Here is a 20,272-nt window from a genome sequence, read left to right as displayed (position 1 = left end):
CAGGCGGTGACGCTGAACAGGCAAAGTTAACGACAGAGCACACCTGCTCCAGAGGGTGGGCGTGAGGACCAAGAACAGAAACACCGCGTGGCAGGCCTGTCGGGGCAGCACAGGTCCACAGCCGACATGGGGCTGGCTGGGGCGGGGATGCTGTTGAACAAAGCACAGCCAGCAGGGCCGTTTAAACAGTTACGGCCAACACATCTCCTCTACCAGCTCCGCTCCCAGGACGCAAGTCCTTGCTGTTTTATGTTAATGGGACGAGAATTTGGAGTTCAGGCGTTTCAGGTGCAATGTCATTTAAACGAGAGAAAGCGACCGCTCAGACGTGTGCAGACTCCCTTTCTGAGGAGTTTTGAGCACAGCTGCCCCTTGCCTGTTCCTGTGTTCTGGTTTCTCAGTCCAGGGTGCAAAGCCAGACCCTCAGAACCGGGTGCTGTGCCCTGCAGGCTAGGCTGCCATGTCCCCGTCCCCGGTCCTGCACGGCCCTGAGATAGTAAAACGTGAAGAGGCATCAGGAAACTGTAAAAGAAGGTGAACGCACTGCTTTCTGGTCTGGTCCCCGGTGCTGACGTCTGTGTCCTTAGCAGTTTTCCACGTACCAAGTACTGATGGCGGTTTGACCAGACCTTGGTGGGTGGTTCCAGCCCCAGCTGCATGTTAGAAAGACCTGGGATTTTTAAAAAGATGCTGATGTCCAGATGTCTCCCCAGAACCCCTCACATCAGATTCCCCAGGGCTGGGACCTGGACGTCTGGAGTTTTTCCAGGTTGCTGCCCGACTCCAGCGTGTCTTGGGGCTGAGAAGACTGCTCTAGCATCTGCCCTCTGCCCTGATCTTCCACGGGGCAGGGTCCAGGGTCCGGGGATAAACGGGGACGTGGCCGGTGCTTCAGGACCCTCATCTTAAGTCAGATCCTCCCCTGCCCTTCTTGTCTGTGTTAGATTCCTGGGGCTGCTGTAACAAAGTACCACAGATGGGGTGGTTTAAACAACAGAGATTTCTTCTTTCTGAGTTCTGGAGGCTGGAAGTCCACGGTAAAGGTGTGGGCAGGGCTGGTTCCTCCTGAGGCTACGAGGGAGAATCTGTCCCAGGCTCTCCCCCAGCTTCTGGGGGTTTGTTAACAATCTTTGTCACTCCTAGGCTTGTAGAGCATCACCTTGAGCTCTGCCTTCATCTTCACATGGCGTCTCCCTGCGTGTCTCTGTCCAAATTTCCCATTTTTATAAGGACAGTAGTCATGCTGGATTAGCACCTGTCCTAATGACCTCACTATAACTTAATTGCCTCTTCAGTGACTGTATCTCTAAACAAGGTCACGTTCTGAGGTGCTGGGGTTAGGACCCCAACATAAGAATTTTGGAGGGGCACGATCCAACCCGTGACACCGCCCCTGCTCACACCTCAGACCTTGGCTCCAGACCCCGGACTGAATTTCAGCACAGGGACACGTATGAAGTGGGTTTTGCAGATGGAGCCTTCCAGGGGAGATCCTCTTTGCTGGGCTTCCACATCCCTAGATCTTCAGCTGGCCTGGGGGATGGACTGATCTGTTCCCCTCTTCACACTTCCATCCGCTGCCCCCTGCCCTGGGGAGATGGGGGTGGGGGGTGGCCTTAGGGTCCAGGTTAACGGAGTAGATCAATCAGACCTTCCTTCCTCTGTTCCAATGTGACAGCCCCCCATTCACGTGCTATTTGGGGGCTCCAAGCTTAACCCAAAGCAGGTACCTAGAGATCAGAAATACCTCCTAGGTCCCAATCTGAGGTAACCTGGTCAGGCTGGGGGGCCCCGGGACTTGCGATATGCTGGGTAACTGACCGGTGGGCATCACTGCATCTGCCCCTGGGACTGGCTAGAGTCCAGAGTCAAGCCCTGTCGGTGGTGGTGACCCCTGCCGTAACACACCCTACCCGGTGGTTTTTTGAGATACGCTGCATCCTGCAGGGATTTGAACGGCTCCCGGGACAGACCTTTCTGGCCCGAGGAGAAGCCCATTGAGCCTAAAGCCACTGACACTTTTATCCTCACCCTTCCGCTTCATCCCTTTGCAGCCTTCCTCAGCCCCCCTGCACACCGCCTCCCAGCTTTAGGTAATGGTAGAAAATGTCCGAATGAGTCTTCGCAATAGGTTGATTGTATCCTAAGAGCCAATGAAAAGCAAATCTTTTGGACCAGCTTTGACCGAATTAAATTCGGCCCATTCCTTGGAGCTTCGAGCTTCTGCGTTCTGTTGCTTAACCCAGGCGGGGCAAGTAGGACATGCATCCTTTTTTTTTTTTTTTCTTCATTGTTAATTGGAAAATTTCTTTTTTTAAAAAATTTTTATGGGAGTACAGTTGCTTTGCAATGTTGTGTTAGTTTCTACTGTGCAGCAAAGTGAACCAGCTCTACATATACATACATACATACATACATACATACATACATACATATATATATATATATATATATATATATATATCCCCTCGGACATGCATCCTTAAGTTCAGGTCCAGTAAATGGCCTCTTAAAGTCACGGGCGTGCTGTTTTTCCCGAAGTAAGTGCTGATTATGCAAAGGTCTGTGGACAAGGCTGAGTCAGGTTCCACAACGGTCCATACATTTCATGTAGAAAAGCAAAGTGACGCCTTCCAGCCTCCTGTTTGGATAAACCAGGATGGTTTCTGCGTATATCGTAGGTGTTGAAGTATTCTTTGGATCTGTTGTGAAAAGAATGAATTGGCAAATTAGCTCTAAAGCTCCTTATTGAGATGGGCAGGCCATTCTTCTTTCAAAGTCATTAACACCTACATGCACGTGGTCATGGGTTTCACAGCCTGGCTGGAAGGGCCCCCTGAGCCCCCTGGGCCTTGTTCATAGGATGTGAAACTAGTTTGTGAAAATGGAAGCAGGTTAGTGGGCTCTGGCCATTGATAGCTTAGCTGGCATTTAACCTTTAAGGAACCATTGCCGTGGAAATCATTGCTGCTGCTAATTTTTTTCCTATTTCATATTGCACCACTTGATGTCATATACAGATAGGTCAAAGCAAACAAAACTGAGGGTTTTAGGTCTAAAGTGACCAAGTAACAGACATTTCATGTGACTTAGCCTGATATACACGTGCTGGATCTGAAGTTGTAAAAGATCTTCCTCCCCAAAAGAATAAATGTTATTTAAATTTCTTAACAAAGTGAATACCATTGTTCTCAGAGTCCTTAATTTGGTTTTAATAGCATGAGCGTCCTTTCTGGGGCACAAAGCACTGCTCTGCCGTTTATACCCCTCCTCGTGATGGGGAGTGGGTAAGGCCAGGGGAGTCTCTCAAAGTCGGGGATCTAGACGCCTGCCTGGGAGTGGATTCCAAGTGACAGCCCTGCTCACTGCGCCTTGGAAGCACCTGTGCTGTGCTCAGGCCAGACCCAGCTGCCTTTCTTGTGCCAACGGGGAGGCGCGCTGCAGTCACGGGCTGCCTTGTATTAGAGTCGCTGGAGGGAGCCGCCTGCCTTCCTTTCCTCCTGGACGCGTCGCCCACCCGGCTTTTCACCCGCAGCCCCCCTGACCCCGTGCCTTGCTCTTGCAGGAGGGATTTTAAGGAAGGGCGCGAAGCTGTTCTTCCGCCGGCGGCACCAGCAGAAAGACCCCGGCCTGAGCCAGTCCCACAACGACCTCGTGTTCCTGCAGCAGCCGGCAGGGCCGCGGAGGAAGGGGGCGACGCTTGCACGGATCCTGAACACGAAGCTGCTCTCCAGACACCGGGGCCAGAGCACGGCAAACGGCGCCCCCCTGGACCCCTGCCGGTAAGCCGGCCGCGCGCCTCCTTCCCCACGATGCTGCAGACGTGGACCCTCCGTAGCCACCCGCCAGGACACAGCCAGAGGGCCCGTGAGTTGTGGACGGCCTCCCTGTCCCCAGTCTAGCTGGGGTTTTTCCAACAATTTCATCTTTTAAAGGGGAAAAAACAAAAAACAACACCAATCTGAGTCTCCAGCCAGGAGGTTTCCCCCGGAGAGAACCTACAAAGCCCAATTTGCCACCGGAAGCCACGAGACCCGACGGCTCCACAGCGTGGGTGGTGCTCACATCTAAGAGTTGAAGTTAAATGGGAGAAGGATATTTACCACTGTGTGAACAATGGAACTTACCATAAGGGGCGGTGGACGGGCAGGTGAGGGGGACAAGCTTTGCCCTCCATGCTCTAACTTTGGTCCGTGCCTGGACCACATCACAAAGAGGAGGGCCCCTCTGTGCTCTCACTGGGAACGGAATGGATGGGTCACCTCTCCTAATTGGCTGCTCAGAATAAAAAGTGCAGGCGGCCCTGAGTACTGAGAGGTGGGACACAGGCAAACAGAGAAATTGCCATGGGAATGGAAACACTGACAAACGTAGGAAGACATCTGCCTTTGATATTAGCCATATAACTTGAAAAGTTATGCAAATACTAAATATATCCTCTGCATATCATGCTGAACACTTTTCTAAGTTTGCTTTGAGCCTATTTACGAGTGGGAGATATATAAATCCTTATGTGGTTTCTATATTTTTCTCTATAGCATCAGAGCTGTAATAATACCAACAGAGCAGCCAACACGTGGAATGTTTCTCTCCCGTCCAGCCTCCTTGTTCACAGAAGAGCCAAAAGATGAAGTTAGCAATAAGCCACAGCTAGAGGGACATGGGCACCACACATATATGGTTTTTCTTCGGTCCAAGGTTGGTTTGCCAAATATTGCCCACAGCCAGAACAAAGTCCTTTTAGGGCAAAAGAGGAAATTATTTTACGTCTCAGGTGTGAGTCTGAGGAATGGAAGTTTAATAACAAATGAGCCAAACGTGCATCTCATTTCTTCTGTGAGCTCTTCAGAATTCCGCTGTGTTTAGCAGCTCTTGGGATGCCCTCGTTTTGATTTCCAGTGGAAAAAACAGTCAGTTTGGCACACGATGTTAATATCCCTACGTGTCTTCCAAACCACTTTCCTCATCTGTACGCCGTTACCCTGGGTTCACAATTTTCACATTGTCCACTCCTTCTCAATGAAACACTTTTAGGAGACATGCTTATTAAAAAGCACTTGTTATCAGGGTGAAAGGTTTTGAGTAAGTTTCATTTGCCTCCAATAAGATTTAAAGGCTACAATGAACACTTGGCTTCTGTCACAGATGTGAAATTGGGTGAGTTCCTTCCTATAGCTGCTTTTGTGAATCCTTAAACATATATTTCAGGAGTAAGAGAGCCATGGATGAGCAAAAACCTTTATAAAAATCAAAATTATAGAATTTTTTTCCTCCCCTTTTTTTTGAGGGAGAGATTAGAAAACTATATTAAGAATTTTATTATAAAATGCACATTTAAAATTCTTAGGTATCCCAAGAATTATCAAGTAACTGAATGACTTTTTCAGCATAGTTTGCTTTTAAAGATTATACTCCAATTGTAATCACTGTAAATTAGCATCTGGTATTCCAAAATATAGTATGTTCACAGCAAGTTAGTCCCAGTAGGCTAGTAATCGCTACTAGTCTTTTTGGAACCGATGGTCTCATTAATGTTCTCTTCTACTTGAAGGATTACTGTTCTCTCTCATGTGGTCGACAGAAACTGTGACATTCCAAAATTAATTCTAAGAGGATATTGTGTGTCGAATTTCAGGCACTGATCAGAAGTACAACTTGGTTTTGATTTGGAAATTCAGATGGACTCGATATATTCAAGCGTGAAGGTGTCATGAGTTTTAGATTCAACTTTCTCTCTCTAAAAAAAGTCTTAGCTATTCCCATTCCTGAATGACCCCATGAGCATTCTGTTCACTGCTTCATACCTTTATCCGGGGCTCTGCTTTCTCAGCTTCCTCGTGACTTGAAACCTCTTCAGGGTCCTGGGAACGTGTCAGGTGGGCTGCGTCCACCCTGTGTGTGAGAAGTGCGTGGATTAACATGAGGGGGACAGTGTTGCTGGGAGATGCATGTTTCTTGGTGTCTATTGGATGTACATCAAGAACCCTGTACATCTGAGTCAACCCCAGAGCTTACCCTCCAGACACACACACAGTCACCATCAAATGGCTTTTTCTGAAGTTACGGAGGACACTAACGTAGCAGGGAATAGGATGGGAAAAAAGAAGCGTAGGGTCAGGGTCGCACCATGAGAACAGGGTCTGTATCGATGCTGTGAATGTTTCCTTTCCAAGCTGTTTATCCAGATCTGTTTTTTAATGGTGAAGGATATTTATGTCAAAGTAAATGTCATTAAGGCCAAACATCAATCTAGATTATACACCAAATGCAAAACCTACTCATTTGTAAGTCACCTTATTCCCTTACCTTTTCCACATGCTGGAGTGTTTTGAGGGCTTTTGTTTTTGTCTTTGTTTTGCCTTGATGAAATCTTTGCAGAGCGGTGTTTTGAAAGCAGTTTCTCGCGAGCACTAATGTCCATGTGCGTCTGTATGTCTGGAACCAGCTGGTCACGTTGGTTTTAATGAGCTGTCAGCAATTCCCTTGGAGTTGTTTAAGGACGAGCCTGTGTTCTTTGCGGAGGAATGAAATGGACCTGTGGGTGTGCGTGTATGTTTTCATGTAGCATCAACAGAAGTATCCACCTCATCGTTCCAGTTGAAAACCTGCTGCGAGGAAGAAGGTTTAGACCGAGCACTTTATTTAGATCCGGTCTCAAGTTGAGGTTCACAAGCGGCCCTGGATCCCTAGAGAGGGCCACCTGGCCTGCCGCTGCCAACCAGTCACAAGCTGGGTGCCTGTCCAGATGTTAGATTGTTTCACTGGCCACACCTCTAGAAGAATATTGCAGATTTTCTTCTTGAACAGAAAGGGAAAGATTACGCTGCTCCCACTCAATTCGAATGTTTTCTGAGTAACCATCTCGGCTCTCTTGAAACCTGACAGTGTAAGTTGGCGGATGTTCGAAGTCAGAACATTTAACTCCATCAGATGAAAAACAGGTCTCAGCGCCGGCCTAGACCCTGGCGCCAGGGCCTGCCTCTGCTGCCCCAAACCTGCGAAGGCGTGATGACCAAAGCAAGCAGCACAGGGACGCCAGCCCTGCTCATCCTGCGAAGCAAACTCAGGTTACACCCCTCTGGTTCCTTTTTTGGGGAGGGGCATTCCTACCTTCTGGATGAGGAGGCATTTGAAATACAACAAACTGCCCCATTCACCCAGCTGCCAACTGGTCAGTGATGTGCCGTTTATAATTGAGGCTTGTAGTTTTTTTTTCCCCCTCAATATCGTATCAAAGCTACAATTTTTTTTTTTTTAAGAAGAAAAGAAGAGGTTTTCCAGGTATGTGGAGAGGTTTGGCTTGAGGACCAAGTGTGGTGATGACTTTACCCGACAATGATTGTATCCCTGGGAAGCACTTTAAAAACAGACTGCAGTCCTGCGCCAGCCCTGTGCAGTTGGGTTCATGCGGGGAAGGTGTGGCGGGAACACGAACGGTCTTTGAAGGAAATAAACGTGCCCGTGCGACACGAAACATTGAGTCATTTTTGCTGAGTCCTGCGCTGTCCCCAAAGTCCAGCGGCTTCTCTGAGGCGCCAGAATCCTGGTCTTTCTTTAGTCAGGCGCCACCTGGTCAGCTGGCTAAACCAGGAGCTGTCCTCCTAACATTCTTCTTAGGTGATTTGTAAGTCACTTAGCACCTGCTTTAGGCCTGGAGCGAAAATCATTGAGTAGACCGTCCACCTCTCCCGTGAACTTTTGGGTTCTGGTGAATTGTAGGTGCAGCCAGTCAGGGTCTGCTTGGCCTGGGTCCCCCAGTTGCCACATGACCCTGTGTGATCCCCAGGGACCTTATGAGGAGTGCTGTCCCCTTGGGGCGTGAAGCCTTTATCCATCCATCGCCCCTGTTGTCATCGCCCCATCCCAGCAGTTGCCCGAGGGTGGGTGCACAGTGGACACCTGCACGGGGTCAGAGGGGCATATGCCAGGTGGGGGTCTGTGGTGGCTGGCATCCAGGCTGGCGTGGGCTCCTCCACGGTTACTGGGTGGGGACGGGGCAGGGGCCGGGAGGGGTGCACAGACAGCGTCCTGCACCAGCCCTGCAGGCCTCACGTCTCCTGGTCATCAGCTTCCCTGTTTCCGTCAGTTTCATCCCACTGCTCTGCCCAAGCACCCGGCACTTAGAAAACTGGTACCCACCCCAGCCCCTCACCCATCCCCCCACCCTTCCTCTCAGCTGTCCTGACCCTGCCTGTCCTTTCGGTTGTGGAGTGGTCACTTGAGGGCCGAGACTGACGCACAGCTCTGCATTTCAGAGGAAGAGTCTGCCCACGCAAAGCCCCAGTGTTAGCGGGGCTCAGACCCTGGATTCTCTGCTCTGGACGTGGCAGGTGGCGATGGTGCTGTGACTGGTTTGAGATTAAGGTATCCTGGGGCCTGGGACTGAACTGCTGCTTCCTGTGTGACCGGTGGTCCACTCTGCACTGACACTCTAGGAATCTGGGTGGACTTGCTGGATGGCCGATTTATTTTTAAAAATTCCAAACCTACAGAATAACCTACATACCCTTCACCTAGATTCCCCAGTTTTGCTGCATTTGCTCTATCCAGCATCTGTCGGTCAGTCGATCAATTATTGTTTGAGGACATCATGTTTCACCCTAAATTCTTCAGAAGGCTTTTTCTAAGAACACAGGCATCTTCATGTCGTAATTCAATGCAATGATCATGTCTGGGAAGTTTAACATTAATGTTTAAAAATTTCAATCTAACATCAATGCAATACTATTCTCTAGTATCACAGTCTATATTCACATTTCCCCGACTGCCTCCATGACATCCTTTATAGGTGGTTTTCCTTTTTTTCTGCCTGGAATTCAGTGAAGGCCTGTTGCATTAATTGTTAACAATGAGAATTTGACACTTTCAGCAACAAACCTTTTTTTTTTTTAAACTTTAGAATTTTGGCCACAAATCTGCCTTAAAAGGAATTATTTCCAGCCCTCACAGACAGAATATAATGAACAGGCTGAGATTTCTTTTGAAGATGCAATGACCTTGGGGAATGTGGACCCAGCTCTGGGCTGCATGCATTGCTATGAGAAATGGCTTTAGCGGGGTTGAGGTCTTGTCTGCTTTTCCACTCTTGCTCTGACCTGACCCTTTTTTCTATAAACGACCTGCTTTTGTGCCTATATGCCAGTAGATACTTAGTGTGCAAAGACCAGAGAATCAGCCATCTGGGATGAGAATTGTGAGTGATGTCACCAGAGGGGTGGGTGTGTAGGTGCGGGGAGCACATTAGCTGTCGTGGTCAGTTTGGGGCTCTTGGGAGTTGGGACACATTTGGGCAAAGACCTGAATGACGGGGAGATGGTGGTGGAGAACCTGGGAACGTGTTCCAAGATAGTGGGAATGAGTGCAGATCATGGGAATGTGTTGGAGGAACAGAAGCCTGGCAGGGGGCTGGGATTTCACCGCTGGAGGAGGGGAGGGGCACTAGCAGGGTGGAGGTGAGGGGACACAGGTGAGGTGATCTAGGTGTAGGAGGCTGTGGTGCAGACCTACCGTGAGTGCCACTGGGAAGCCACAGCAGAACATCAAGCATGGGGGGGTGGCGAAATGAGCCCCGGCAGCACTCCACACTCCGCAGGCTCCCTCCCCACTCCCTGAGGATGTGCCCTGCTGCTGGGTACTTAAAATCAACCTCGGGACTTCCCTGGCGGTCCAGTGGTTAGGACCCTGCGCTTTCACTGCCGAGGGAGCAGGTTCAATCCCTGGTCAGGGAACTGAGGACCCACAAGCCAAAAAGATCAACCTTAAACACATACCAATTCATACAGGTGAGTCTGGCTGAAGGATAAATTCCTGCAGGTGGGACTGCTGGGCTAAAGGCTGTGTGCATCTAGAATTTCTGTGGATATTAACAAATGGCCTGGATGGAGGTTGTACCCGTTAAATCTCCCACCCGGAAAGGATGAGAACATTTGTTTTTCCACAGTCTCTCCAAAATCATGCTATTCAACTTTGAAAATTCTTTGCTAATGTAATTGATCAAAATGATCTCACTGTGATTTTGCTTACATACATGGTTGCAACAATATAGTTGACTTGCACCTCCTATGCTTAGGAGCCATTGCATTTTCTGTGCACTGTCCATAGACTGTTCATTTTTCTGTTGGGTTCTTTATCGTTTTCTTAATGGTTCTTAAGAGCTTTACATATATGAGGGGAACGAGCCCTTTCTAATATCAATTTCAAATCATTTCCCTCAGTTCGTCCCCTCTCTTTGACTTTGTCAACGAAGGTTTTTGCCAGGCAGAAATGAACAAGACAGCTTACATCTCTGAATATGAGAGGCCAGGACTAGATAAGCCATCCCTCTGGTCCCTTCTATTTCTAATACTTTGTGACTGGTGGGGGTCAGGAGGCCACACCAGCCCCCAAGCTTGGGGTGGAGGGAGGGGCAGAAACACTCAGTGCCAGGGAGCCGTCTGGCCTCAATTTCGCAGCCTGGGTCCGTGTGCAAACTTCGCACAGAGCAGTGTGGGGTAGTGGTTACAGCGGGGACTTCGGGGACTCACTGCGCCTGGTTTGAAATGCCCCGCTCTCCGCTCACCAGCGAGCTGCTCTGATTCATGGGGGGCAGCGCAAGGGCTTCCAAGCGTTCACCGAGTGGACAGGAAGATGACCAAGAATGGCAGCAAGTCCATGGGCTAGATTCAGAAATCATTATGCTTGGGCAGCAAATCTTAGAACTGTTCTAAAGAAAAGTTCGACCCCGCTCTCACCTAACCCTCCCAGCCCCCTCCAGGGAATTCAGGCTCGACGGAGCCATCAGAAGAAAGGTACTGGGTGTGGGTAGGGGGCCTGCGCGAGCTGCCAGCGCAAAGCTGCCGGGGGTGGCGGGACCCGGCTGCGCCACCGGGTAAGGGGCCGCGCGTGGCCGTCTGACGCTCCCTCCAGTCTCGGGGAGAGGGCAGCCGGAACCCGCCCCGCTTCTCCCCGCCGATCCGGATCCACGCCACTCGCTCACCGCGCGCCCCGTCCACGCCTCGCCGCTGCCCCGTGCACGCCGCCCAAGCCCTGCCACAGTCCTGTCTACACCGCTCCGGCTCCCCCTCGTCCACGCGGTCCACAACCCCGCTGCCGCGTCCACCGCAGCCGCTCCCGCTCCACTGGTCTGTGCCACCTTCTCCTCCGTCCACACGACCCGCGCCCTGCTGCTCGCTGGTCCATGCCGCCCGCTCCACCGTCCCCCGTCCACACTGCCCGCCTCCGCGCCCAGGCCGTCCGCTCCGCGTTCACGCCGCCTGCTTCCCGTCCTCACCGCCCGCTCCTCCGCCTCCCCGTCCACGCCGCCCGCTCCGTGTCCACGCCGCCCACTCCCAGGCTCTCCCGTCCACGCTGCCCGCTCGCCTGCTCCCCAAGACAGGCCGCCCGCTCCGCGGCCACACCGCCCATCCCCAGCTCTCCCGTCCAGGCCGTCCGTTCCCACACTCTCGCGTCCACGCCGCCCGCGCCCCGGGAGAACTACAACTCCCACAATACCCCGCCACCGCCCCCCGGCTTCCGGTGCTGCGTAGTTTCCGGAGCGGATCGCAACCCGGAGTCCGGATCCGATCCCGCTCTGCACATTCCACAGGCAGGTAAAGCCCGGGCCCCGCGCCCGCCGCCCGCCCCCGCACGCGCCGCCCCGGCCCTGCCCGGCCCGCCGCCCCCGCGCGCCCCCGCCCGGCCCGCCGCCCCCGGCCCCGCCCGGCCCTCCGCCCGCCCCGGTCCAGCCGCCATGCCGCCTGTTCTTTGTTACATTCGCCGGCTGCGGGCACCGTGGGCGATCGGAGTCAAAACCCGGCTGGATTTCCCGGAGCCGCTCCGGGATCGCCCTGCGCGCCGCCAGCCCGCCCGCCGCCGGCCCCGCCGCGGGCCCCGCCGCCCGCTCCCCCCGGCCCGCCCGCTCGGGGCGCGGGGCCGGGGCCGCGCTCGCCCGTTGGCGCGGCGCTGGGGGTCCTCCGCCCCCGGCCCCCGGCCCGCGGTCCCGCCCCCGGGCGCCCTCGTCGCCGACGGTGCCTCGTGATGTCACTCTCTCCCGTCCTGGGCCCAGCCCGCGGGGGCGAATAGGGAGGGTCCCTGGACCCCCAGCTCCTGCGGTTAGCAAGGCAGACCCCAGGATTCGGGCGACGGGTCGGCCCAGCCTCCCCCCGCCGCCGCCCCGCCCCGAGCACCCTGCATCCTGTTTGTTTAAACCCTTGGGTGGCACAGGAAAGGTAGTGAAATCCGTGGACAGGTGACATGTGCCCGCCCTCGGGGTGGGTGGCTGTGCTGGAAAACGGCGCGCTGGCCCCGCCCTGGCGCGGACAGGTGGACCAGCCGGCCATGTGGCCTCTGGCGAGGGGACGGGTATTCCCGATGAAGGTCAGCTTTGAGAAGACAAGTGAAAACGCATTATGGAAATATCCACCGTGCTGATAGCTATAGTTGTTATGTGTTAATCTCTATTCAGCTCTTAAGGTAGTAGATGAGATTTCTTTTTTTTTTCCACAAAAGCTCAGAAATTGCCCCCCTGCCCCACCAAGGGTAGACTAAAATGGTAGAAACAAGTGTGTGATCAGAGACACGTGGACCCGTGGACATATTTAAGCGGCCAACCCACAAAAACCATGTTTGCTTAAGCCACTCTCATAGAATCTGGACTCACCAGATAAATTTGGAGAAACCCAGCTTGTTCCTGGACGTATTTTTAAGGACGAAAAGTAAATGAGCAAGTGGTTTTGTGACAGATATTCAAAGGCAACAGTGAGAACTCTCCCTGGAGAGTGTAATGATGTAGACACTTTGTTTTTGTAAGTTAGCCTCCCCCTCCCAGTACACACAAAACACCACCGTATTTTGTTTCAAACCTGGACATTTTCACGTTTTCCGCATTTTCATGGCTCCACTCTGCTTCTCTGGATTTCCTTGACATCACTGCCTTATGGTGAATGGTTAAGAAATAGGACTATAGTTTGAATTTTGAAAGGGAAAGATAGTAAGATTTATCCTGTATGAAGTTTTTTTCTCCTATATCTTTGATTCATATTTTTGCAAAAAAGCTGCCAACAGAGAATACAATATGTTCGATTTTGCAAGCAGAAGGAATGGTTATTTTTTCCAGAAGACCAATAAATAAATTTAAAAATCACCCCCAATTACAAGGCTAATAGCTTTTCTGGGAACAATTATATTTGAGAAAGAACTCCGTTAGCTTGGGATATACCTCTCATATATCATTCTTTTGATAGCGTCTGTGTAGAAGGCCAGGGGAAAAACACTTCTCCCATTTTGCAGATTTAAGGGAGATTGAAGGCAGCTGCTTCTTGCACATGTGATTTGAGAGGCTGAGATTGTGGGCAAGGACTCAAATGCTTTCTCAGCCTCCTTTCCCCAGTTGTGATGTATGACAATACCTGTCTTTCATCTCACGTGGTTCACGCGTGCGCGTGTTCATTGGCCGTCCACCCAGCAGCTGTCATGTGCCGGGCGCTGCAGAGGGCGAGAGAGAAGGCCCTGCTCTGGAGGGAGGGAGGTGGACAGTGGTTAGAGCATGTAGAAGAAGGCAGGAAGGGTGACAGGTGGAGGCGGGGGATGGGCAGGGGTAGGCACACTTGGGCAGTGGGGACCAGGAAGGTCTGTCTGAGAAGGTGACATTCCAATGGAAACCAGTGCTGCGAGGCCCTCAGTGGAGATCTGGGGTGAGGGTGTCACAGCCAGACGTGGCAAGTGCAAAGGCCCTGGGGTGGCAGCAAGCTTTGTGTGGCCGAGTTGGGGCAGCACAGGAGGGTGGCACAGGCTGTACTCTACTCAGAGTTTACCCTGAGAGCCAAGTGGACACCACTGGGGTTTGGGGCAGGGGTCCAAAGGATCTGTGTCTTTTTAGAGAGGACCCCGTGGCTGCCCAACAAGGTTCCCCTAGAAACAGGGTGGGGGCAGAGGGGAAATGAGGTGACAGGACAAAGGGTATTTCTAGAGCGAAGCAGGCCTCGCTGCTGGTGTGAGTGGGGAATGTACAGGGGGTGGCAGGAGGTGCCATTCACTGAGGTGCAGGTGACAGGTGTGCAGGTTGAGGGGTGGTCAGGGAATCGGGACCTGGTAGACCAGCAGCATCTTCAAACTGCCCCTCGGGTGGCAGAAAGCCTTGCCCAGGGCCCATGGTCCTGGTCATCACCTTCCTTAAGTGCACCCTTCCTAAGGAAGGGTCCCTCCCACTGTCCAGAAAATGGCGACCCCCAGCCCCAGTCTTGGTGTGGGCCGTGGTCAGCTCACAAATATGTGGCTCTCACGGTGCATGGGAGACCTCGGCAGGTGGTCGTTGCTAAGTGGCGACTATAACAAAGCTCTTCCGTCCCAACTACTTGTCTGTGGGAGCAGGGTTTCCTGCACTCACATCTGTAAAAACGAAGGGTAGGAACAGAATTGAATCGAATTCCATGATACGTGACTGCATTGGCGGAAAAGTCCTATTTATCTCATTAAACCCAGCTTCTGTGCTAGGTGACTGTTTACCAGTGTGGGCAGTATTTCCATTTTGATCAGTGGTGTCCCAGTTATTGGAACGATAGCATAGTCCGGGAGAAATTAGCACAAACTCATGGTCATAGGAAATCAAGACTAATTTGATCTATATGCATAAAAGGTGATCAATAGTCATTTCAAGCACAAACATAACACATTGGGTTTAACATCTGTGGTGATGGAAACAGACGATGGTAAAGACAGAAGTGCCGTGAGCCTCCTGACAGATGAAGAGGAGCTTGTCCACACGCCTTGTGACCGGATGGCAGTGGGTATCACGCTGTGGTGTTTTGATTCCAATAGATGTGTTTAGAAGAGCCACATCGCAGTTTTATTTCAAGAAGTTAATATTCATAATATGCTGGAGATTACGTCCCTTGCAGCTGTTTAAAGTAAGGCTGAGCAGCGTACACTGTCAGCTGAAGGGCAGGAAATAGCATTTTGTAAAACACTTTTGTGGGACTGTTGGCAAAGAGGTCGCTCATGGAACCATGTGTCAGGTGGGCTCAGGGGCCTGGGTGGACTCGGGCATGGGAGGTGATGGCGGGTAAATGCTGGGTCCGGGTGGAGAAAGGACTCAAGAGCCAGCCTGGGCTGCCCCAGGCTGCCCCACTGTGGTGGCTCGAGATGGGAGCACAGAGGGGCCTCGGGAGGAGCAGCGGTTGGGATGGAAAGACCAGGAGACCTCGCAGGAAAGGGTTTCCAGGGGGAGGGCTTGAATGCTGCCTAGGGGATGAAGGGGATGCAGTCCACAGTGGAGGGCTTTGGGGGAGCCGTGAGGGCGGTTCTTCCCATTCAAGAGAGAAGCCGCCGGAGTCCTTCCCAGGATTTTTGCAATGAAAGGAGACAGAAGTGCGGCATTAGAGCCACAGTTAAAACTTTTTTGTTTTCACGAGTGAGCTCTGTTGAAGGCTGGTGTGAATAATCCAGGGTGTAACTCTGCAGCAGAGACAGGTGTGTAATAAGGGAGGTGCAGGTGGGGTGGGGCCTCCCAGGGAGACGTGGCTGCCGTGTGCCTGTGTGGTGAGTGACAGGTGTGGCCAAGAGGGCTTTGGAGAGGAGGGGCCATTTGGATTAGGTTTTAAAGGTTAGGTAGGAGTTTGGCAGGTGGAGGGAGTTTCTGGAGGAGGAAACAAGAGGAGGAGGTCGGGGAAGCTGGGAGGCTGGTCATGGATGGTTTGGGGTGGTGAGGAACCTTTCGCTGTCACGGGGCAGGGGACAGCTCAGGGTCACAGTGGGGGCCCAGTTGAAGCCTCTCATCCTAATAGCATCTGAGGAAGCCCAACTCTGGATGCTCCACTGGAGTCTCCCAGAGCCTGTGGGGTCATGTTTCTGCAAACTTACAGAAAATTGAAGCATGGGCTTCCCAGAGATGACGGCTTTCTTTACCTGAGAGGTGCTGGATGTTAGGGCTCTGTTTGACTTGTTTTCAATGTTGAGCACCATCTCCTTCTCCAGCTTAAGCGCTGAAATATCGCAGGTACCATCAGAAAACCCTCAGTAAATGGCCCTCCACCATGATGAGGCCAGAGGCAAATGTTATAATTCGAGTGTCCCTAGATCATGATTCGTGTGTAGGGCCTGCAGGGGATGATGTGCCAGAACTGTCACTCGCTACTCGCTGCTCGCTGTCGGGGGGAGGGGACCCTACCTGCTGGACAGAGAGTCTGTCTTGGGGAAGGAGGGTTCCCAGTGTTTTGTAACTCAAGGCCTTTGGCTTTTTGTAAGCTTAAGAATATATATGCTAATTAGTTATAGTAAGTTTGCCTTTTATTGTGACCAAAAACAGAAGTGCAATTTGGTGCCATATTAGTCAAGAGGTTTACAAAATCTGTTCTGACCAAGCCGCTTCAATTCTGTTCATTGATCCATTGCTTCCATGCCACCCGCCCCCTCCGCTCCATCCCTCTGGGCCCCTTGGTCCCACACGTCTGACTTCTCTGGACTTTGTTCTCTCTGGTTTCTCTTTCCACTGTGCTCTCGCCCTTATGCTGAGAACGTGTGAGGATCTTTTCACCACCAAAGCTCCCAGGGTGCCTAGTTTTAAAATATCTTGTCTGTCTCACAAGGCCTATTAAGTAAGAATCAGGCCTCACATTCCCCTCTCTCTCTTTTTTTTTTTTTTTGTTAAGCAAAAGATGATTGCCCGTTAGAGCTCTCATCAGCCTGAGAAGGCCAATGCTAGCTCAGTTTCCATTTCTGAGACGGCAGAATGCAAACCTCTCTTGCCGCCTTTGCTCAGAAATCCCTCCTAAAGAACCAGATGTGAAAATCAGAAAAACAGATGTCATCTTGGATGAAACTAAAAGGTTCAGAAAGAGGAAACAGAAGAAATTATAAAAGAAATAACACGAGAAAATCTGAGGACTGCAGACAGGAGAGCCAGGCTGAAAGGGCCAGCCCGAGCTCAGCACCAAGGCAGACCGTGAGACTTCAGGGCCCTGGAGCTAAAACAGACTAAGAGATCTGGGGGGAGGGAGTCCCATACAGAGGGTTTGCCTGCTGGAAAGTCATCAGACTCCTCAGCTGGAGCATTGGAAGCTGAGGACGATGGAGTCTCACTTTCAACCTTCCGCAGGAAAACCACTGTGGACCAGGCAAAGCAGCTGGCCCGTGAGATTGGAGTAAAGACATTAGCAGACAGGCAAGTCCTCTCACGAGATTTACCTCCCGGGCACCATTCTAAGGAAACTACTGGAAAATGTGCTCCCCAGATCAAAGGAATAAACCAAGAAAACGGAAGCAACGAGGGCTCAGGAAACAAGAGCTCCACACCCAAGAGGACAAACGAATCCCAGGTGACAGTGGGAGGAAGGCCCACGCAGCCAGTGTCAGACCTGAAGGGCAGTGGGACAGGAAGGGGCCAACTGGAAAATGAGCAAAAGACACGAAGAGACATTTACCGAAGAGGATTTACAAATGGCACATAAGCACAGGAAAAGGTGCGCAATGTCATTTGCCATGAGGGAAATGCAAATTAAAACCACAACGAGATACCACTGCACACGTGTGAGAATGGCTAAAATAAAACACAGTGACACCAAATGCTGCCAAGGACGCCAAGAAACTGGATCTTTCAGACGTTGGCAGTGGGGCAGTTTCTTTAAAAACTAAACATCCACCTAACACAGGACCCAGTAATTACATTCTTGGGCATTTATCCCAGAGAAATGTCAATTTATGTCCAAAAATACCTGTGCACAATTGTTCATAGCAACTTTATTTGTTATAGCAAAAAATGGGGACAAAACCAAGGCTCCTTCAGTAAGTGAGTGGTTAAACTCACATCATGGAGTGAGAAGCAGTAAAAGGGATGAACTACTGATACATGTAACAACCCAGGGACATTATGCTGAGTGAAGAAAACAAGCCAATCTCAAAAGGCCACATACTGTGTGGTTCCATTTATATGACACTCTTGAAATGATAAAATTTGTAGAATTAGAGAACAGATTAGTGGTTGCTAGGGGCTAGGGATGATCAGGGGACAGGGTGTGGCTATAAAGGGACACATGAGTGAGGTCTTTTCAGTGATAGAACATTCCTGAATCTGGATTGTGGAGGTGGTCCCATGAGCCTACACCTGTGATGAGAAGACATAGAATTACGTGCACACGCACAGTGCCAAGGTCAATATCCTGGTTTTGAGAGTGTGCTGCAGTTACGCTCTCAAACTATGTATGTGATATGCATAGTTACGTAAGATATAACCCTTGGAGAAAACTGAAGGGTTCAGGGGACCTCCCTGTGCTATTTTTGAAACTTCCTGTAATTATTTCAAAACTAAAGACCTAGAAAGTATTCCATGTGTGGCTTACCTTATATTTCTGTTGAGACCACTGCTTTGGTCACTGACAAGGAGGGACTGCTAAGTCATCTGGGCCAATAGCAAACTTGCAGGACCTCAACCTTCCTCACCTCTGTCCTTTATCCGTCCCCCTCCATCACATAGGCAGGCCAGGGACGGCCTGGGAAGGCCCAGCCAGATTAACAAACAAGCGATAACCTTCGTTTCATACTTATATCAACAACCTTCTTGAAAACGCCTTTTTCTTTGAGTTATTTTAAGCTACGTGTCTTTTAAAATTGTGAAGTTTTCATTTTCCAGTGTTTCAAAACTGATTGTTTTTTCTAAACCCCAGCTTCTGCAGATCACATTTAAAAATAATCCTTATCGGGACTTCCCTGGTGGTCCAGTGGTTAAGACTCTTTGCTTCCACTGCAGGGGGCACTGCAGGGTTCAATCACTGGTTGGGGAACTAAGATCCCACGTGCCACGCGGCGAGGCGAAAAAAAAAAATTCCTTTTCACCTTGCATGCACTAGGACAGCTACTGTCAAAAAACCCAGAAAATAATAAGCGTTGGCGAGGGTGTGGAGGGAATGGAAGATGGTGCAGCTGCCATGGAAAGCAGTATGGTGGTTCCTCAAAAATTAAATGTAGAATTACTGTATGATCCAGTAAGTCCACTTCTGTGTATAGACCCAAAAGAGTCGAAGGCAGAGACCCGAAGAGGTATTTGCCCCTTGTTCGTAGCGGCTTCATTCCCAGTAGTTACAACGTGGAACGACCCAAGTGTCTATCGACAGGTGAATAACGATGGGGTATTATTTAGCCTTTAATAGGAGGGCCATTCCGACACACAGGCCAATGTAGATGACCCTTGAGGACGTGATGCTGAGTGAAACAAGCCTGTCTCGGAAGGAGGAACACTGTCCGACCACCTACAGGAGGCACTTTGAGGACCTGGAATCTGAGCGATCGTTGTTGTGAAGACTGTTCTGTCCTAAGTTTGGTGTATGGTTCCCCTTCCAGGACCTGTTTCCCGGGGAATCTGGATCGAGCTGGTCTGTGCTGGGACGCGAGGGAGGCTCGTCTTACCCTCTCTTTCCTCTCCAGGTGGTGTTTGACCAGTGGCAGGTGATCTGTAGAACTGCACTGTGTTTTTATAGAAAATCTGTGTGAAACTGACAATAGTCCCATGAGGTTTCTGGGCCGTCTGAGCTGAGGGTGGCAGCGGGGTGTCTGCCTGCATCCAAGTTCTGGGTGATGAACGTTCGCAGCCGTAGGAGGGGACCTGGTCCCTGACCACCTGCCTGAGAGCCAGACTCGGCCTCCCGTGGCCCTCGGAGCACCAGGCAGGGAACCAGGAGTGGCCCGGAGTTTGTTTTTGGTGTGTTGAGCTGCTGCTGGCTTCCAGGCGGAGGTGCGGCCGGGGAGCTGGGTGTACGTATGGGACCCTGAGTAGAGTCACCAGCATCCACGTGGTATTAGCAGCAGCCACAGAAGCAGGTGTGACTGCCTGGGAAGAGGGTCCAGCACGAGGAGGGATGAGAAGGGGCCGGTGGTGCTGAGCCCACGGGAGCCAAGACAACGATCCGGTGGCGGGGGAGGATTCCCCAGGGGGGCGGAGCACCAGGAGAGAGCAGCTCAGTGCCGCTGGTTGGGGGAGGAGTGGCTGTGGAGGAGGGGAGGGCAGTCGGCCACATCCGGCGTGACCCAGAGGTCACGTGAGGTGAAGAAAAAGTTGTTGAGTGGACTTGGCATGCGTTCAAGGCCAGCTTTGGGGCAGGACTCAGAGTCAGTGGAAGAGGAGGACCTGGGAAGAGGGTGTCGTCATCATTGACAAATAGCTTTAGTATGAACACACAAAACAGTGGACAGGCAGGCAACAGCCGACCGCACCTGCCCATCACCAGCTCAGCTGCCGTCGCCCAGGTCTGACTGCCCCCTCCACCCCGTCCAGGACTCCCCACCGGTAGGACCTCGAGGCAAACCCTGG

The 20,272-nt window shown here is 51.5% G+C and overlaps 2 protein-coding genes across 4 annotated transcripts in view; both read left to right on the top strand.

Moving 5' to 3' along the window:
* Positions 1-7,474, top strand: part of C2CD2 (C2 calcium dependent domain containing 2) — a 63,033-nt gene extending 55,559 nt beyond the window's left edge. For both annotated transcript variants that reach the window (XM_082624821.1, XM_082624820.1), the window contains exon 14: positions 3,566-7,474. In XM_082624821.1, the coding sequence (XP_082480947.1) occupies positions 3,566-3,786 (221 nt within the window). In that variant the 3' untranslated portion in view covers positions 3,787-7,474. The remainder of the gene's footprint in view (positions 1-3,565) is intronic.
* A 4,070-nt stretch (positions 7,475-11,544) lies between these two features.
* PRDM15 (PR/SET domain 15) overlaps positions 11,545-20,272 on the top strand; it is a 59,044-nt gene continuing 50,316 nt past the window's right edge. For both annotated transcript variants that reach the window (XM_082626115.1, XM_082626114.1), the window contains exon 1: positions 11,545-11,588. The gene's annotated coding sequence lies outside the window, so the exon portion shown is untranslated. The remainder of the gene's footprint in view (positions 11,589-20,272) is intronic.

The sequence above is a fragment of the Mesoplodon mirus genome (assembly GCF_964341445.2).
Source record: "Mesoplodon mirus genome assembly, chromosome: 6".
In the NCBI taxonomy this organism is placed as follows: domain Eukaryota; kingdom Metazoa; phylum Chordata; class Mammalia; order Artiodactyla; family Ziphiidae; genus Mesoplodon; species Mesoplodon mirus.
Note: the sequence above shows the minus strand (reverse complement) of the source record. Positions and strands in the feature narration are given on the sequence as shown.